The 20,024-nt window shown below is 41.2% G+C and overlaps 1 protein-coding gene across 2 annotated transcripts in view; it reads left to right on the forward strand.

Moving 5' to 3' along the window:
* Positions 1 to 14,001: 14,001 nt before the first annotated feature.
* Positions 14,002 to 20,024, forward strand: part of c14h2orf76 (chromosome 14 C2orf76 homolog) — a 40,584-nt gene continuing 34,561 nt past the window's right edge. Inside the window, exons 1-2 of one of the 2 annotated variants that reach the window (XM_033617186.2) lie at positions 14,002 to 14,354; positions 14,446 to 14,496. In XM_033617186.2, coding sequence (XP_033473077.1) covers positions 14,225 to 14,354; positions 14,446 to 14,496 — 181 coding nt within the window. In that variant the 5' untranslated portion in view covers positions 14,002 to 14,224. The remainder of the gene's footprint in view (positions 14,355 to 14,445; positions 14,497 to 20,024) is intronic. The other variant, XM_033617185.2, reaches the window with a different exon arrangement.

The following is a 20,024-nucleotide window of genomic DNA, read 5'->3' on the forward strand; positions in this document are numbered from 1 at the left end:
TTAGTTACAACATGATTGAGCTAACTGGAGTAGTTTCATGTCGTATCCGACAATGGGAGGCTTTTAACAGATGACGTCCTGATGTTAGCTTTGCTGCTGCTGTTAGCGGTCCCTGTCAGCTGCAGCCACTGACGCTTTCTAGACATCATGATTTCCCAAAACTGAATAAATACCACACATAGCGACACAAGACTGCTTTGCTAGCTCAATCATGTTCTAAGATATCCGCTGGAAGAAGTATTTTTTTCACGTTTATTGAGTTAATGAGTTATTACAGACACCGCTAACGGCTAACAGCTAACGGTTAGCCCAGCTAATCTACGATAACCATGTTATTAATTACAAAACATGCACACAGAAATAGTAATGTTTGTTCAGTCATTGTGTTTATAGACTTTACAAACATCAGATTAGTCTAAACGGTGATATAGTGAAATGAAAAATGTGATATAGCTAAATTCTGCTGGTTTTCTACCCAGAAGCATTTGTAAACAAAGCAATTTCCTCTATAGTGAGCCGGTGACAGTTGAAAAATAACTCCCTTCCGGGGTTCCATTCCCCTGTCGGGAGTTATTTTTCAACTGTCACTGTCAAAAATGCTGGCTATTTTGTCGCTTTCTGTTGACGTCACATCCCGCCTTGAGTATATCCAATCAGCACCAAGTAAACCCCAAGCCCCAGCCAGGCCTTCTCGGGGCCGTTCTGAGTACCTACTCCAAGGCAGGGACTTGTTTAGCCCCTGTAAAAGTTCCGGAACTCTGTCCTTCGGCGGTGGTTCCTGCAGTGGAGACACGCACCAATGGCCCCTGCCCCGTAAAATTACCCCGAGGTTCCTGCAGTGGAAACAGGCCTATACTTGAGAAATACGGAATCGCCTTTCGCGTTTTCACTTGTCGGTTTCCGCCTGCAGGCAGAGAAGAAAAGCAGCAGCAAGCGGGCTAGAACTCTGTCCTTCGGCGGTGGTTCCTGCAGTGGAGACACGCACCAATGGCCCCTGCCCCGTAAAATTACCCCGAGGTTCCTGCAGTGGAAACAGGCCTATACTTGAGAAATACGGAATCGCCTTTCGCGTTTTCACTTGTCGGTTTCCGCCTGCAGGCAGAGAAGAAAAGCAGCAGCAAGCGGGCTAGAACTCTGTCCTTTGGCGGTGGTTCCTGCAGTGGAGACACGCACCAATGGCCCCTGCCCCGTAAAATTACCCCGAGGTTCCTGCAGTGGAAACAGGCCTATACTTGAGAAATACAGAATCGCCTTTCGCGTTTTCACTTGTCGGTTTCCGCCTGCAGGCAGAGAAGAAAAGCAGCAGCAAGCGGGCTAGTGAGAAGTGCATTTGAAAAAAGGCAAAAAGGCAACGTGACCGGCGATTTCAAAAAACGAGGGTCAACATCGGGGTAGCCTTTCCCAGGTGGAGAGAGCTGCTGAAGGAGAATCACAGCTAACAGGGGCTAACAGCTGTTACTAACACACTGTTAGCAGCACAGGTCGCTAACAGCCTGGGGCGGCGCTGTTAGCGGGGCTGGTCGCTAACAGCCTGTTAACGACCTGCCCCGCTAACAGCGCCGCTATTAGTAACAACTGTTAGCCACTGTTAGCTGTGATTCTCCTTCAGCCGCTAACAGCGCCGCTAACAGCTGTTAGCTGCTGTTAGAGCTGTTATTGCTGTTAACGGCGCTGGTCGCTAACAGCTGTTAGCAACGCAGTGTTGCGAGGAGAGGGATGAGGTGTGTGAGGTTGAGCCACTTGTCAGTTGTGAAAAGACAAGACGTGATTGGTTTGTTTCGATTTACACCCGCCCCAACAGTCCTACATTGTAAACACAGCCAGCATGGTGAGGAGGGGGTTTGTCAACTCGCGTCGTGTGTGTCTGTGTAGGAGCCTGAATGAAAACTCCATGAAGTATCGGCTGACATGATTTCATTAATGTTATGATAGCTTTTTGGTACACAGCAGCTACTGTTGTTGCAATACGCATTTGAAACAGTGAGGCGCTAGAGTGCGCTATCCATTTGAATGCAATATACGATCTCAACACTAGATGGGAGAAATTCCAACCTGATCTCACAGAAATACGTGAAATGACCACGACCTCTTAACACCGCATTCCATGGTGGCAGCACGTAATGGGTTGAAATTACGTGCTGCCACCACGAAAACAATGCCAATGTAAAGTCAATTAGGGTCCTCTCCCGTGGTGGACACACGGATTCCCTGATTCAATCACGTCACGTCAACCTCGTTTTCCTCAATGATATCTTTAACATTCCTGTACACACACAAAAACACGGAAGTGTCCTTGATAACTCAACAATATGACAGGTTAATGTCAAGGCCATAAAATAAAATAAATGTATTTTGCCAGCTTTTGATAGCATAGGGCTTTAAGAGCATTGTGCTGTGGGCGGATGGGGCGCGTTCCACTACTGTTTTGTAGCTGCTGTCTGCCGTCTGTGGGCTTCATTCCATTTCAGATTGCCATTCGTCTGCCGTAACTGAATCCAGACGCCACTAATAAATAAATAAATAAGAAGATAAAAATAAGGCTGAGCACAGAAGAACCAGAGAGGAAACACCATCCCATGGAGCCATCTGCCCCTGGCAACCCGGCCACCCTCCACTCCACCAGGGGGAGAGTGGACCCCAAGCCAGCGCCACAGAACCAGCGGCTGCCCCGCTGGTTATACCTCCGACCGTGGCAGCTGTCACACAAACCGCTGCTGAAAATTATACATTTTGATACAGATAGGCTATATACATATTGCAAAACTCTGTAAAAGTACACCAAAGCATATTTTCGTGTCCAAATATTTATTTGAAAACGAAACCATTCATACGGTCAATATAAAACATTTTGTTAGTAATAAAAAACAAATGTAATCTCAATGTGACCACGCCAACTGGCGGGACTGTGGCTGAACCACTTCCAATGTTCATTCATTCATTCATTCATTCATTCATTCAATCACGTGTTCAATGTGTGTGTGTGTGTGTGTGTGTGTGTCAGAGAGGAGTATCAATAAAAAAAAAGTAATTATTTATGTTTATTTCTTTTATTCTTCGTTTTTTTTAAATTAAAATGCGTAATATAACCAACAATATTAGAGACCAAATGTTAATCTAATTATTATTGTAGAATGTATTTAGCAAATCACCACTCTCAACTGGAGACAGCAGCAAAAAAAAAAAAAAAAAGGCATTATAAAAAGCTGACAAATAGTGTTAATTAATTGACGTGAGACACTGAAGAGGTTGTCTCCTATCCACCTTATTTTCAAACGAAGTAAATAGTGATCAACTTCCATTTTTTTGTGCGTGACTTCCGGTCAGCCGCTTTCCCTCATGCTTTCCCTTACCGGAGCTAACGGTGCAAGCTAATTTTTTTTCAGTTTTCAGTTGTTTATGTTAGTCAATCAGTTAGTTATTTAGTTAGTTAGTTAGTTAGTCTGTGTATTTTGTATAACGTTAGATAACTGTGCCCACGTTTCCGTTATAACGGAAATTTATTCCCTCTAAACGCAAATAAATCGCACGTCAATCATAAACTATGAACCAAAAAAGCACAATCTAATCCCGAGTGAGACAAACTGCTTGATCCCCGTCTCCAGTGTACCAGCAGAGAATCTGCAGAACCGAATCAGCGAAAAAACACACCGGGCTACACAGCCTCTCTACCTGAGCAGCTGAAGCTGCGGCTCGCACCCTCGACACACAGACACACAGACAGTGCTTTCGCATGCCAGCCACATGTGTGCGCAACTGTGAGAAATAAATATGTGAGGTGTATGCTGCTTTTCTATCTTTTTTTCCCTTTTCTTTCTTTCTTTCTGTCAGCGACATACACTCCTAACACAGGACGGGTTGTTTTAATTGAGTGAGTTGATCGTTAAGCCATAGTGATGCACGGATCGGCTCTGATAGCACCCGAATCAGCATGTACGCATCAACCATCCAGCCATTACAACATGATTGAGCTAGCAAAGCAGTTTTGTGTTGCCATCTGTGGTATTTATTCAGTTTTGGGAAATCATGATGTCTAGAAAGCATCAGTGGCTGCAGCTGACAGGGACAGCTAACGTTAACACTAGCAGCAAAGCTAACATCAGGATCGTCATCCATTAAAAGCCTCCCGTTGTCGGATACGACATGAAACTACTCCAATTCGCTTAATCATGTTGTAACTAAGACATCCCCTGGAGAAAATATTTTTTTCACGGGCCACTTTGTGAGTTTAGTGAGTTATTACAGACATGGCTAACGGCTAACGGTTAGCCCAGCTAATCTACGATAACCATGTTATTAATTACACACAGAGAAAATACTAATGTTTGTTCAGTCATTGTGTTTATAGACTTTACAAACATCAGATTAGTCTAAACGGTGATATAGTGACGTGAAAAATGTGATATATACATATATATAGCTAAACTCAGCAAGGTAAACAATAAGGGGATTCCCATTTACACAGTGGTAAGAGTGCTGGTCTGGAAGTGTCGCACAAAAACACGGAAGCTGGCTGCGTTCTGTTTTGCCTCCGTGTTTCCGTGAAAAATAAGGTGGATAGTCTGTAATTTTTTTTTATTTTTTTTTTTATCATAACTTCTCGGAAATTACTCAAAAGTAGAACATGCTAAAAGTAAATACAATAATAGGCTAAATAGTATCCAAGCAATAATAAAGTGTCTAAACAATAATAAATATTATCTAAGTTATCTATTAGGCTACCATTCCACTCTGTAAATAGATTTTAAAATTTCAATATGATTTTAATATTATTTTTGCTTATTTCATTATTGTTATAATTGGTTTTACTTTTTAGTAGTATTGCATTGTCTGAGAATGACTCATTTTAGTAACTATCTACAGTAAAAAAGAAAAAAACAAGCAAAGAAACAAACAAAACTCATTTTATACACTGGGCCTTCAAAGTGCTCTCTGAAACTACACCTGGCATGGCTTGCGTCCAAAAAATGAAAAAATCTAAACTTTGTCGTAGAGCTAAACCAAATACATCATTGGAAAGGTCTCATCCTGGAGAGTGACGTATGTCAGTATGAAGATTCTACATGGCTCCTGCTTTCAGCCATTGACCTTTGAACCTTGACCTCAGTGCATGTTTGAGGGCTTATAACTCAGCAACTAAAGGGGGTACAGACATGGGACCAACTGTTATAGAGAGCTCTTGACCTCAGCTACCATGTGAGTGTAGTCAACAACTGAGGGTGCTGTCAGATATGGATAAAATATGGATAAAATTAATTTTCACCCATTTAGAAATTAGTTATTTAAAATCTGATTTCACAAATGTGTTTACCATCCCCTTAAAGTCCACAGTGTACTCTCAATTCAGTATTTACAACTTCCAAATCTGGGAAAAACACTTAGATTTTTAAAAAACTACAATTCCCTGGGACCGCGCCATGCAGTTTGATACATATCAGCAACATAATTATAGTTCTTCTGATTTGCAAAGTAGGGTTCTAAATAGGGTTGTAAAAAGATATATCTACTGAATATATCTAATATCAAATAAAGCCGAACGAGTTATTATGCTCCACCTAGATGAACTATGGTAAGAAAAAGTAAAGATGTTGGCTAATTTTAGATATTTTAGCTAATACACTAGAAACGGCGTTTTTGGGACAGTAGGTTCATTTGCGGCTTGTAAAATAGGGTTGTAAAAAGATAGATCTACTGAATAAATCTAATATCTAGTAAAGCCGAAGTAGTTATTACACTGCACCTAGATGAACTATGTTAAGAAAAAAAGCAAGGGTGTTGGCTAATCGTAGTTATTTTAGATAGTACTCTAAAAACGGCGTTTTTGGGATGGTAGGTTTTTTTGCGGCTTGTAAAACAGGGTTGTAAAAAGATACATCTACTGAATATATCAAATGTCTAGTAAAGCTGAACTAGTAATGACACTGCACCTAGATGAAATATGTTAAGAAAAAGTAGGCATGATGGTTCATTTCAGATATTTTAGCAAGTTCTCTAGAAACGGCGTTTTTGGGATTGAATATTTGAATAGGCTATAACAAATATCTAGAACAGCTGAACTATCACGTTATTATCATTATTATTATTATTGGTGGGAAATTATAACAGAGGAATATATTTGCCATTTTAATATCAAGAACACTTCCGCGTTTTTGTGTGTATACAGGAATGTTAAAGATATCATTGAGGAAAACGAGGTTGACGTGACGTGATTGAATCAGGGAATCCGTGTGTCCACCACGGGAGAGGACCCTAATTGACTTTACATTGGCATTGTTTTCGTGGTGGCAGCACGTAATGGGTTGAAATTACATGGAATGCGGTGTTAAGAGGTCGTGGTCATTTCATGTATTTCTGTGAGATCAGGTTGAGAAATTCCTACACAGTGCCCGTTTTGTTAACTTGTTGGGGCCATGGCTTGTTCACAGTCATTATGAGGAAAAGCCAGGTGATGCTTATTTCAAAGCTTTATAAATACCCTGACTCCTGAACCCTTGTACCAACAATCAGCAGCCATGGGCTGTATGTAATTAAGAAATGGCAGGTAACAGAACCTGTGGAGGACAAGTTGAGGTCTGGAAGATCAAGACAGCTTTCTGAGAGAGCTGTTCATAGTCTGATAGAAAAGGTAATCAAAACCCTGTTTCACTGCAAACGAACTACAGGAGGATTTAACAGACTCTGGAGTTGTGGTGCACTGTTCTACTGTGAAGTGACACATGTGCAAAGAAAACCTTTCCTGGATCCTCACCACAAAATTCAGTGTCAGTTTGCAAAGGAACATCTAAACAAGCCTGATGCTTTTTGGAAACAAGTCCTGTGGGGTGATGAAGTAAAATAGAACTTTTTGGATGCAATGAGCAAAGATATGTTTGGAAAAAAATGGTGCAGAATTTCATGAAAAGAACATCTGTCCAACTGTTATACATGGAGGTGGATCGATCATGCTTTGGGCTTGTGTTGCACGGGGAACATTTCACAGGTAGAGGGAAGAATGGATTCGAATTCCAGCAAATTCTGGAAGCAAACATCACACCATCTGTAAAAAACTGAAGATGAATAGAAGATGGCTTCTACAACAACAAGACAATGATCCCTAACACACCTTGAAAGCCACAATGGACAACCTCAGAGGCGCAAGCTGAAGGTTTTGCCATGGTCCTCACAGTCCCCCAACCTAAAAAAAAATAAAAATCTGTGGATAGACCACAAAAGGGCAGTGCATGCAAGATGGCTCAATATTCTCACAGAACTAGAAACCTATTGCAGGAAGAATGTCAGAAAATCCCCAAAACAAGAACTGAAAGACTAAGCAGTGACCATGCAGGGTACCCTAACTTTTGCTTCAGGCCTTTTTCCTATTTTGTTATTTTAAAACTGTGAATGATTGAAATAAAAAAAAGTAATCTTCCTTAAAATATTGAAGAAATGTTTCATCTTTAACATCATGACTTTTGGAAATCAGGTCATCTTTCACTTGCATAACTATACACAGTGAACGAAATTTTGTCCATGGGTGCCCAAACTTTTGCATCCAAGTGTTTGTATCAATATTCCAGCTGAATTGTATTTTGTTATACCGCAAACTGTCACAAGATGACAGTAGCTACATTTGACGTTACTGTGTCACATTCCTGCTGCTTCCTGCTTTCACAATAAAAGCCTTATTTGGAAATAGATTCTGTCCACTTAAATGCTACAGGTTTTTTTGTTGTTGTTTGTTGTTGTTGTTGTTGTTGTTTATTTCACTTGAAATGGATGCAGGAAATGTTGAGCTTGTAACAGCATGTAAATCATTACACATGCGTTTTTTTTCACTAGTAAAATTCTCCGACACAGCATTTATGATAGTTTGCAATCTGCCAAGAAGAAGAAAAATTTTTTGGTTATCGTCCCATCGAGTCTAGACAGATACCCGGTATTTGGACGGTGGTTGGCGACAGCTGGACTGTGAATGGGCAGGAGATGGCAGAGGGAAGTGACGGATCAGGAAGTGAGATGGGAGGAATTGAAGTGGCAGGCGGGAAGGAAGATGGCTGGAGTTTGGCAGGTCAAAATAAACAAAATGTAAAAAACAGAGACAGCAAAATGATAGAGGCTGGAACTGAAAGTGAGGGAAGTGTAACATCAACAACAAAGCAGAGTGAGGAATATAAAATCTATATCAAACTCTCTCTCAAGACAGTGCATCGTTCGGTGAGTGGAACCCAAATCAGCCGGCAAAGGCAATTCACAAGTCGGTAGGAGAGATTAAGAATGCCAAAGTGTTGCAAAATGGATCATTGTTGATCTTCTGTAGAGACAACAAATAAAGGCCATAAGACTGAACAAAGTTGACAGTAAAAGAGTACAGTGCTCAATACCTGAGGATAGGAAGCCGACTAGGGAAGTCATTTCAGGAATACCTACAGTTGTATCAACAGACCAGGTTAAAGATAATGTGGTGGGTGCAAAAGTGTTGGAAGCCAGACGGTTGAAAACAACTAGAAATGGAGAGAAATGCAACAGTCTGTCTGTACTGATTAAATTTGATGAGCCTAGGTTGCCGAGCAAAGTGTATAGGATACATGAACTACGAGGTGAGACCATATATTCCTCCACCACTGCGATGCTTCAAGTGTCAAAAGTATGGTCATGTAGCAGCAATTTGCAAAGGCAATCAAAGATGCGGTAGATGTGCAGGTGAGCACGTGTACGGCCAATGTGCTAAGCTAAAGTGTTGCAACTGTGGAGGGGAGCATACTTCCGCTTATCGAGGATGTGACGTAAGCAAGACAGCGGCTGAGGTGCAGAGAGTTAAAATCTCCCAGGGGATTACATACGCAGAGGCAGCGAAAAAAGTAAAAACAGTGCAGACAGTTGCCTCTAAACCAGTGGGAGCAGACAGTAACAGCAGACCTTGTGGAGGATGTGTTAAACCAGAAATAAAGGAGGATATGCTGATTGTGGGCAAAAATGAATTTGTGTTGTTTATGGTTAAGGTGATTAATTGTTCGGCACAAGCAAGCAGGAAAACTGAAAAGATTAAGATTATTGTGAGAGCAGCTGAGAAATATCTTGGACTTGAGGGGATAAGCTGGGAAGCAGTGGAGGAAATGTTAGCTGGGGAAACATCTAACTTTCAGACATGGGCTTGTGGATCATCACGGTCTTAATTATTTTACAGTGGAATGCAAGGAGTCTTATCTCTAATGGACAAGAGTTTAAAAAGTTTGTATCAAACTTATCAGAAAAACCTCATGTAATATGTATTCAAGAGACATGGTTAAAACCACAATGGGATTTTGTTATGTATGGTTATACTGCAATAAGAAGTGATAGAGAAACCGGAAAAGGTGGAGAAGTGACAACATTTGTGAAGAAGGGGGTGAATTATAATTTAATTAAAATAGGAAAGGAACAAAAATCCATTTTAATTAAGGTATGGACAGAAAAGAGCAGCTTAACAATAGTCAATTACTATAACCCATAATAGACTGAGTACCAATATATTGAATGATGCAAGTGGGTTGATACAAGGGAAAGTAGTATGGTGTGGGGACTTAAATGCTCACAGCACATTATGGGGGAGCAATAATACAGATGCAAATGGGTCACTAATAGAAGAGTTTATAGATTATATGGGTTTGGTGTGTATAAATGATGGAAAGGGCACAAGGTATAATAGTTCACAGAACACAGAGAGTGTAATTGATCTGACATCAACTATAATTGCAGGTATTAGTATTTGGGAAGTGTTAAACCAGTCAACAGTAGGTAGTGATCATTATCCAATAATGGTCAAGCTTGGGATAGAAATACACCAAGATGGGGGAGCAAGAACACCAAGACGGAAGTTGGATAAAGCAGACTGGGATGCATTCCAAATATTAAGTGAAGTCAGGTGTGTTAAATTGCTGGAAGAGAATGTAACAAATGTAGAGGAAATGAACAGGAAATTGATAACAGCGTTGATACAGACAGCAGAAGAAACTATTCCAAAGAGTAGAGGTAGTCAACGAGGAAAGAGTGTGCCATGGTGGAATGACAATTGTAGAAAAGCAATAAAAATGAGAAATAGAACATTTAGAAAATTGAAAGCTCACCACACACACTAGACACATTGATCCAATACAAAAGAGCACAAGCATTAGTTCAAAAAACAATAAGATCAGCAAAATGGACATACTGGAGACAATACTGCAATAAAATTAGGAGAGAAACACAGTTGGCAGATGTATGGGGAATGATTAGGAAAATGAATGGCATAAAGAGTAACTTTGAAATACCAGTGATGCATAGCAATAACATGACAGCATTAAGTACTGTAGAAAAAGCAGAGCTCCTAGTGAAGATGTTTGTGAAGGTTCACAGCTCAGATAATTTATCTATAAAAGCTAAGCAGTGTAGAGATAAGACCCTTACACAAAATAGGAATTACAGAAAGAAAGGCATCATCAGGAGAAGACCTAGATTTACCGTTTACTCGATTTGAAATGAAGAGAGCAATATTAAATGCACGACAAACGTCACCAGGGAAAGATGGTGTATGCTACAGTATGTTAGCTCATATGACAGACAGTGCGCTTGAAGCAGTGTTAAGACTGTTTAATAAAATATGGGACACAGGTAAACTCCCATCAATATGGAAGGTATCAGTTATAGTACCTATACTAAAACCAGGTAAGGACTCATCAAATCCCTCTAGTTACAGACCCATCGCACTAACATCGCAGTTAGGGAAAACTTTGGAACGGATGGTGACAGAGAGACTAACACACTTTTTAGAGAGTAAAAAATTATTGTCAGATTATCAAAGTGGATTTCGTAGGGGAAGAGGGACGATGGATAGTGTCTCATGTCTAGAATCAGAAATAAGGAAAGCTCAGACCAACAGAGAAATGGTCATTGCTGTATTTTCTGATATTGAGAAAGCGTACGATATGTTATGGAAAGAGGGACTACTCATCAGACTCAATAAATTAGGTGTAAATGGAAAACTGTACAACTGGGTATTAGATTTCATGTATGGGAGAACAATAGAAGTTAAAGTGGGTACAGAATATTCTCAAATATATCAAGTTGAGATGGGATGGAACACCACAGGGAAGTGTCTGCAGTTCAATCCTGTTTAACATCATGATCAGTGATTTTTTTTTTTTTTTGTCATTTAAGTTTTTATTTGAATTTTGGTTTCAACAAACGTAAACAAAACAATCATGTAAAATAAAATACAATTAAACAAAACTATACATCTCAGCACATAAATATAACAAGACAGCACATCATCCATTCTACATCATCATACAAAATACTAAATCCCATAAATCCTCAGCCATGAAGGGTGTTGAATAAAATATACATTTGTCCTTCTCCCCTCACCTGTTACAGGTCCTTATTCCCATCTTTTATATGAAAATCGCCCCAGACCTGGACAAATTTTCCTTTGTTATCATTTAACTATGATAGCTATCATCAGTTCATAGGAGGCATTATTGGTCATCATCTTAACTCAGCCAGTAAGTGCTGGTTGAGTCTGACTCTTCCAGTGGCGAAGAATAATTCTTGCTGCAGTGATGAAGCCTGTCAGTGCTAAACCAAATTCTACTTTTATTATTCCTGGTGGTAACTCTGACCTATCCCCTAGGTCGGGGGGATTCTGGCAAGGATTTTTGAAGCCATTCACTAAATTTTACAATGACTTTTTTCCAAAAAAGAAAAACCAAAGGGCATTCCCACAGTGAGTGTAAGAAGGTACCTGCCTCTGCCTTACACTTCCAACATAAGTTGTTCTGTAACAAATCCATTCTATGAATTCTTACTGGTGTGTAATAGTACCTGTGGATAATCTAATCCGGGCATCCCTGATGGACCATCCTGTATTTGTTATTATGTCTTTCCATGCATCTCTATTGGTTTGAATGGGGCTGTGATTTCCTTTTCTATTTGTGTCCATCCAAGATGTGAACCATAACTACCCCAATGCCTGGCACGCTTTGACATTTCAAATGCAATATTATAAAGTTCTAGATCAATGATATTTTTGAACAAATTGAGCAAGGTATAGGGAAGTCACTGTACACTGATGGGTACACTTATGGATAAGGGGGCGGAATATGAAATGTATACAGAAGAAATTGCAGGCGGCAATTGAGAAGGTGGAGCAGTGGGCAGATGTATGGGGCTTTAATAAGTTGGAGTGAAGTTGACTAACAAGGTGAAACACAGAATTTGGTGATAATTTTATGCCACATGCTTTATATCAGTCAAACAAACTCGGGTCAATATGACCTGCAAATACCAGAGGTGTTATTTTTATCGAACACAGAAGGAAGGTTAAACTATTGGTTGCAAAGACACAAGGAATATGTTTTTCCAGACATCACAAAGATATCTCCTTGAAACTGTATGGCCAAACAATTGAGCAGGTCAGGGTCATTAGATTACTGGGTATGTGGCTGGATGAAAAGTTGACCTGGAAGCATCACATTGATAAAGTAAGGGATAAGTACAAAAGGGTCAACAATCTCTTAAGATGCCTGTCAGGAAGAGACTGGGGAGCAACCAGAGCATCACTGTTAAATATATATCAGACTATTATGAGAGCAACACTAGACTATGGGTGTATAGGGTATTTATCAGCAGCAGAAACTCATCTTAAAAAACTGAATGTACAGCAGGCACAGGGACTGAGGATATGCAGTGGAACATTTAAATCCTCTCCAGTAGCAGCCCTACAAGTGGAAATGGGGGAACAGCCTATGCGGATCATCAGAATGAAACTTATGTTCAAGGGCATAGCATTTCACACCCTGCTAAAGCCATCCTGGAGGACTGTTGGCAGCAAAATGACTCTAATTTTATGAGCTTTGGATGGATAGGGAACACAAAGGCAGAACAAGCAGGTTTAGGTCATATACAATTCAGTCTGACAATCCCATATTCACATACCTCTCCCTGGCTATTTGTAGAACCATCAGTTAACTTTGAAATACAGCAACAACTGAAGAAAAGGACTAAGCAAGTCTCTCCTGGGAGGGTAGCTCAGACCTATCTGGAACAACACTTCTCAGACAAAACAATGATTTTCACTGATGGGTCAAAAGACCCTGATACTGGAAGAACAGGAGCTGCAGTTTTTATTCCACACCACAAAGTACGTATCAAGAAAAGAACCACAGTACAGTGGAACTTTCAGCTATCATATTAGGTTTGGAGTGGATAGAAGAAAACAACCATAACAATACACTAATAGCATCAGACAGCTGGGCAGCACTTACAAGTTTCAAAACCATGAAGTCATGTAGGCAAGATCTCATAACTGAAATACACAATCTACTCTACAGAATACACAAGAGGGGTCTGATGGTCTGCTTTATTTGGGTTCCTGCCCATGTAGGAATAGAAGTTAATGAAAGGGTTGATATTCTGGCCAAACAATCACTTAAATCATACACTGTAAATCCAGAAATTCCGTTAAGTAGGGCAGAGGGTAAATCAATAGCCTAATTACGAAACATACGGGAAAAGTGTGGCAAGAACACTGGGACATCCAAGACATGGGAAGACACTTAGCCTATATAATATACAGAAACAGGTTGGGTTGGGAAAAAGGATGGGCAGGAGCTGGAGGGAAGAGGCAGTCATCACACAACTTAGGATAGGGCACACAGGACTAAATAATACACTACATAAAATAGGTAAACACCCTGATGGCAAATGTAATCACTGTGGTCAGTTAGAATCTGTCCAGCATGTTCTGTTGGAGTGTAGTGCATATGAGGGGGAAAGGAGGGCATTGATAACAGCAGCAGAGAAGGCCAAGATAGGTTTAAGTATAGGGAACCTGTTCGGAGTAAAGTCAAATAATATACTCAAACATCTAATCATATATCTAAAAGATACAAGGCTGATGGAGAGGATTTAATTTCCTTTTTTTTTCTTTTTTTTTTGTTTGTCTGCAAATCTACTGTGCCACACTCCAGTCCAGAAGGTGGCGGTAATGCACCTTCAAGTTGGTTGCCAACCGCCAATAAACGCCATAGAAGAAGAAGAAGAAGAAGAAGAAGAAGCAGAAGCAATAGCCGATACCCGGTAGTCAAGCCGCAGATTAACACGCACATGCCGAACATTAGAGTTATTTGGTTCATTTGTCAGCACAAGAAGTCATCGTTTCGCACACGGCGCCATCAAAACACACTTTAATCCGAGCTCATCAGTGTGAGGGGCAGCGGGTATCCATCAGCAGGACATGGCGGCTGAAGCTGTGGTCACCGTTCGGCTGGTCAGGTCCTTCGAGCACAGAAACTTTAAACCTGTGGTGTTTCACCGAGTCCGTTTGGACCAAACGGTGCAGGACTTCATTCAGCTCGTCAGAGACGGTGAGGAAACAGATTGTATCACATCGTGGCGTATCATATGTTATTAACGATGGAAATGATCTGAAGTCATGATAAACTCAATATTTTCCAGATATTGCAACAAGGCAAGGGCTTCCTCCTCCTTTCAAGAAATACGCTTATGGTATGTAGCCTAATTTATGACTGTCATTTTTTTTTTTATTAGTGGTACCCTATAGTGTGATGAAACAGGTGGTTTTTTTTTCTAATAGCCTAATAATAAATAATCCACTCTTTTTCCGAACTCCGATCTGTAGATTTAACAGTTGGTTTTTGAAGCAACATAATTTGAAGTCTGAATGTATTGAAAAAACGACATAAATCAGACAATGGCTCTGCATGTTCCCGTAGGAGCATGTTGGGGCTGCAGACAAAGTTTTTCAGTCTCACCGCATACAGTGATTATACATATTTTTAAAATTATATAGGCTATGTAGGCCTATATTTTGTAGTGTCAAAAGGGTAAATTCTGCAACACAACCCACCAGAGTCAAAACCTGTACCTTTAAATTGTGTAATTGATTAACAGAAACCCCAAAGTGATGATAGAATAATCTTCTGGAGTAGTAGTAGTAGTAGTTTAGTCCCTAGGGACTTAGGGCCTGGAGGGTTGCTGGGTCTGTGTACCATTCGTTCATTAGAATTTTAATTAAGAACGAAAAAACAATAAAATGGAAAAACGATTTGTTATTTCATTATTTGTTTTTCAATGTCCAACAAAAAACAGATTTAGACTTCTTTTTCAAATATTTCATTTAGTGCACAGGTCAAAAATAGAACATTTAAAAAACAGTCTCGATCCCTTTTTTTTATTTTGATATTTAATCCCTCTCATTTCTGTGCCCCGGAAGTTATTTAGCCTAGCGCATACTTAATTTACTGTCTGGTACTGATAGTAGGCTGTTGTTTTTTTTGGCTGCCTTGGAGTCCCAAGGATTATGCGCTTTTTGCCGCAACGTTGCGCTTGTTGCTGCTCAAAATTTAGGACAGTTGCACTCTGCTGATCATTCTCATTTCATCTTCCCCTTATTTGTTCAATTCAGTTCATGAATTAGCTTGAAAATGACTGAATACCACCATCTACAGGCGTTATGCGACATTTAAGGTGGACCGAGAAATTCCAGTCGGAAGCTATGAATCGGATCACCAGAGCCTTTGAGAGCAATGGCGATGTTACAGAGTCAAAGTTATGTTTTACGTTGCGGCAACAAGCGCATAATCCTTTGGACTCCAAGGCAGCCATAACAACAGCCTACTATCAGCATCAGGCAGTAAATTAAGTACACGCTAGGATGAATGACTTCCAGGGCACAGAAATTAGAGAGATTAAATATCAAAATAAAAAAAGGGATCGAGACTGGTCCGTATACTTTTATCAGTTTGATATTTCGTTTTAACCAAATAACGGGAAAACGGAAATACCATGGTTTTTCATTTTTTCATTTTAAACAAAAAAACTACAAATGATAAAACAGAGCTGTTTTTTCTGTTTTTGGTGACTGAATCAAAAAATGAAAAAACAAGAAATCCAAATTCAAATAACAGTCCGATTTTGGTTTCTTCTAATGCCTGTTTTCATCTTTCCTCTTGAAAAGAACGTGAAGAAAAGTAAGACAGGTGAGCTTCCCGGAAGTCCAAGTAAATATGGGCCTTTCAAAATAAAAGCCAAGAGAATGCAATAGCCATTCTATAACAGTAACGTTATGCGAGCCCATACCAGGGTAACATCTGAGGAAAAATACATTAATATAAATTAATCAATCAGACAAATTAATAAGTAAATAAATTGTTGCGACCCAGCTCTGAGGCCGCAACCAGAAACAAGAGCAGAGAGGGGATCAGTGCTAAATAGCGCTTAGTTTATTTATAAAAGTAAAACAAAAGAAGGCAAAAGGTCCATTTCAGCGACCAGCGGTGTAGGAGCACTCCTGTGCTCCACGGGTGGAACGTGTGTGTAGGAACAGCGGCGGACAAGAGGTATCTGAGGAAGGAGGGCTATATGGTCGAGCACATCACCGGGCCCAGGTGCAGCTCATCACCTGATGACGACGACCCTGCCTCGGGCCAGAACCTGCCAGAAGACAACCACACACAGTACGCCAAAAAGAGGTTTCCAACAGGAAAACCGACAACCCCTCTCTTGTATCAACTTCACATGACTAATGAAATCTACAAATCGGACCTATACATATCCAGATACAATATTTTCAAAAACATAAAGGAACACTACTAAACTAGTCCCACCACCAGATGGAAAACTGTACTGACCGTTTGCGATGTAATTCCCCGCCAGCCAACCACCAACCAAGCCGCTCACTCAGCAACTCCAGTGCCTGAAGATGCATTTAAGAGTAACAGACAAGAAAAATAGTAGGCCAGAACGGTTAACACAGTCAGACAAAAGATACCCAAGAGCACAGAGCTCTGGACAAGGCATCGGCCACGACATTATGTGAGCCTTTGATGTGGCGGATTTCCATGCAATAAGACTGTAAATACAGCATCCAACGCATCAACCTGCGATTAGGGCAATGAACTGAGTGTAGGAAGGTTAGCAGGTTGTCGTCAGTGTACACCACCAGAGGAACACTCAAATCCACGTAAACATCAAAATGCTGCAGTGCCCAGATGAGCGCAAGGGTTTCCTTCTCAATCACAGAGTAGTTTAACTGGAAGGAATTGAACTTTTTTGAGTAAAAACTCACAGGACGATCTACACCTCTATCATCTGCCTGAAACAGCATGGCTCCCGTCCAAATGCCGTGTAAAAGGTCGATCCATGCGAGGAGCTGCAAGGACAGGAGATGAACACAAAACAGACTTGATGTTCTCAAAGGCCTGCTGACACAAGGGTGACCAAAGAAAATGGGTGTCCCCCTTCAACAAATTGGTCAAGGGGGCTACCACAGTGGAAAAGTTCTTGCAAAAACTGCGGTAGTATCCCACCAAACCAACAAAACGCTGCAGCTCTTTCTTCGTGGAGGGAACAGGATACTTCTTAACAGCACTCACTTTAGCGTGGAGAGTTTCTCCCACGTATCACTGTAAATGACGACATCATCCAAGTCCACAGCACAGCCATTTAGGGATGGGTATCGTTAAGATTTTAACGGTACTACTACTCTTATCGATACTGCTTATCAATACGGTATTTTAATGGTAAGCCTGCTCTTATTGATACTTTTTGAGGAAGAAAAAAACAAATTAAGAACATAAATTGCTTTACTTTCTCAATTCTCATTATGCAACAAAATATTTTTTTAACAAAACATTTTACTTTTTACAACTTGAAATATAAAATACATAAAATATTAAACATAAACATTTTTTTTTACATAATTTAGTAGAGGCAAGGATATATAGACCGGGGGGGGGGGGGGGGGGGATCCCATGCGCCCAGGCTAGGGTTGCAAAATAGCTAATGGTTATTAACTCCACGTGTTGGCTGCTAGCATAATGTTACAAACCTGGAATGGACGTAGATGAACTAGCTGTGCTAGGGCAGTCAAACACTGTACATATTTCTGTCTGAATATGATGCACTTTCGCAAGGTGTTTTGACAAATTACTAGTGTTGCCGCCCTTACATGCAAAACATTTGTCACACTTGTGACAATGTGTCGTGTAGCAGCGCGAGTGCCAAAAACAAGCTCGTTAGGGCTACTGTCCTGCACAACTTCCCTGGCAGCCAACAGAAGCCATGGCAACCCTTCCTCCCAGTCCTGACTCAACACAAAAACCATGCAACAGAGACTTAAGTGTTTGATGGAACCTCTCAAGAGCTCCCTGACTTTCTGTGTATGATAAGCAGAAGACCTGTTATGCTGGATCTTGGACCTTTTCAACACCTGAGCGAAGAAGTTGGATGAAAAATTTGAGTCCCGGTCGCTCTGGATAACTTTTGGTATTCCGAAAAATGGAAATGAACTGCATTAACGCTTTAACCACTGACTTTGCTGTGATGGAACGCAAAGGATATGGGGCTGGGTAATGCGTGCTTTGAGACATCACTGTAAGCAGGTAGTTACTACCAGATTTGGACCGGGGCAGAGGACCAACACAATCAACAATTAAGTGCTCAAATGGCTGGGCAACCGCTGGAATGGGGCAAAGTGGAGCAGGACTTACAACCTGATTGGGTTTTCCTGTCATCTGACATGTGTGACACGATTTAACAAAACATGACACATCTCTCTTTAGATGAGGAAGAAAGAAGAAAGAAGAAGAAATACCTTAGAATGTAGTTATACATTTTACGTACACCCAGATGTCCAAGCTGGTTGTGTGAAGTTTTAAGAACCTCGCTACAAAACTTCTCAAGAACCACAATCTGAAAAACTGGCTTCCCAATGAAATCCTCACCGTGCGGCAACCATTTCCTCACCAGAAGGCCATCCTGCAGCAGATAACCACTAGCAGCACTTCTCCCATCCTCAGTGGAGAAAATGGCATCAAACAGCGGTTGCTCTGACACTAAATCACAACGAGAAACAGACAACAATGAGTCAGGGACACTTACAACATCAACCTCACTCACCTCTTTACCCTGCTCAGGCTCCCCCTGCTCACGACTCATAGCCCGCGTCACAGCGCAAGCTGTAAACACCAGGGAAGCACTGCGCTATCTCATCTACGTTACCAGCCACAATGGGTAAAGATGACACAATGGGCAGCGGTGGACTCTCGGCCCACATGCGGTTTCCAGCCAGACCATTCCCAAGGATAACATCCACCTCTTCTATAGGCAGTGCAGGATGTACCCCCATGGCGACCTCACCACAATCTAGAATGAGAGAATGCAGCGGAACAGGCTCAACGATCAATCCCATACCCCACATCAGGACAAAGTCTCCTGTTTCAGTGTTCTCAGAAAATGGTAAGACAGAGCTCAAAATGTAGGAATCATGTACAGCAGTATCTCTCAAAATTTTTACCGGTACCGTGGTGTTACTTCCGACCAGCGACACATAGCCATCGGACATAAATGCTGAGAAGACAGGCTTCTCTCGATCCTTCAGCTGCTGAGGAGGAGAGACAACAGAGACAGGCTCCACAGACACAGCACAAACACCAGAGGTACCCTGACCCCCACTATTCCCCCGACGAGCATTGGCTTTGGGACAATCAGCTTTCCAGTGACCTCTACCCTTACAGAAGTGAAAATTTTTTTGAAGTGTCGAACTGCGACTGAGCCCGTGTAGGATACTCAGACTTACCATGGTGTGGACGCTGTTTCTCTTCCCACTTACCCACAGCACGATAGGCACCACCACCCTCAGGAGCCCTGAACTCACCACGGTGGGTCAGCACATAGTCATCAGTCAGTGCAGCGGCCTCAGCTGCAGTCTTCACTTTGTGCTCGCTGATGTAAACTGCAATGTGACTGGGAACAGAATTTTTAAATTGCTCCAAAACAACCGAATCAGATAAGGCATCAAAGGTACTGACTTCTAAAGCAGTGCGCCACCGGCTGAAAAAGGTGACCAAATCCCTGGCAAACTCAATGTGACTCTGCTTACCAGACTTCTCCCAGGACCTCAACTTCTGGCGGTAGGCCTCAGGAACTAACTTATACGCTTTCAACACAGCCTCTTTGACTCTCAAATAAACCTTGCTTTCAGCCACTGACAGGGCTGAATAGGCCTCCTGAGC

This window comes from Epinephelus lanceolatus, chromosome 14, assembly GCF_041903045.1.
Source record: "Epinephelus lanceolatus isolate andai-2023 chromosome 14, ASM4190304v1, whole genome shotgun sequence".
In the NCBI taxonomy this organism is placed as follows: domain Eukaryota; kingdom Metazoa; phylum Chordata; class Actinopteri; order Perciformes; family Serranidae; genus Epinephelus; species Epinephelus lanceolatus.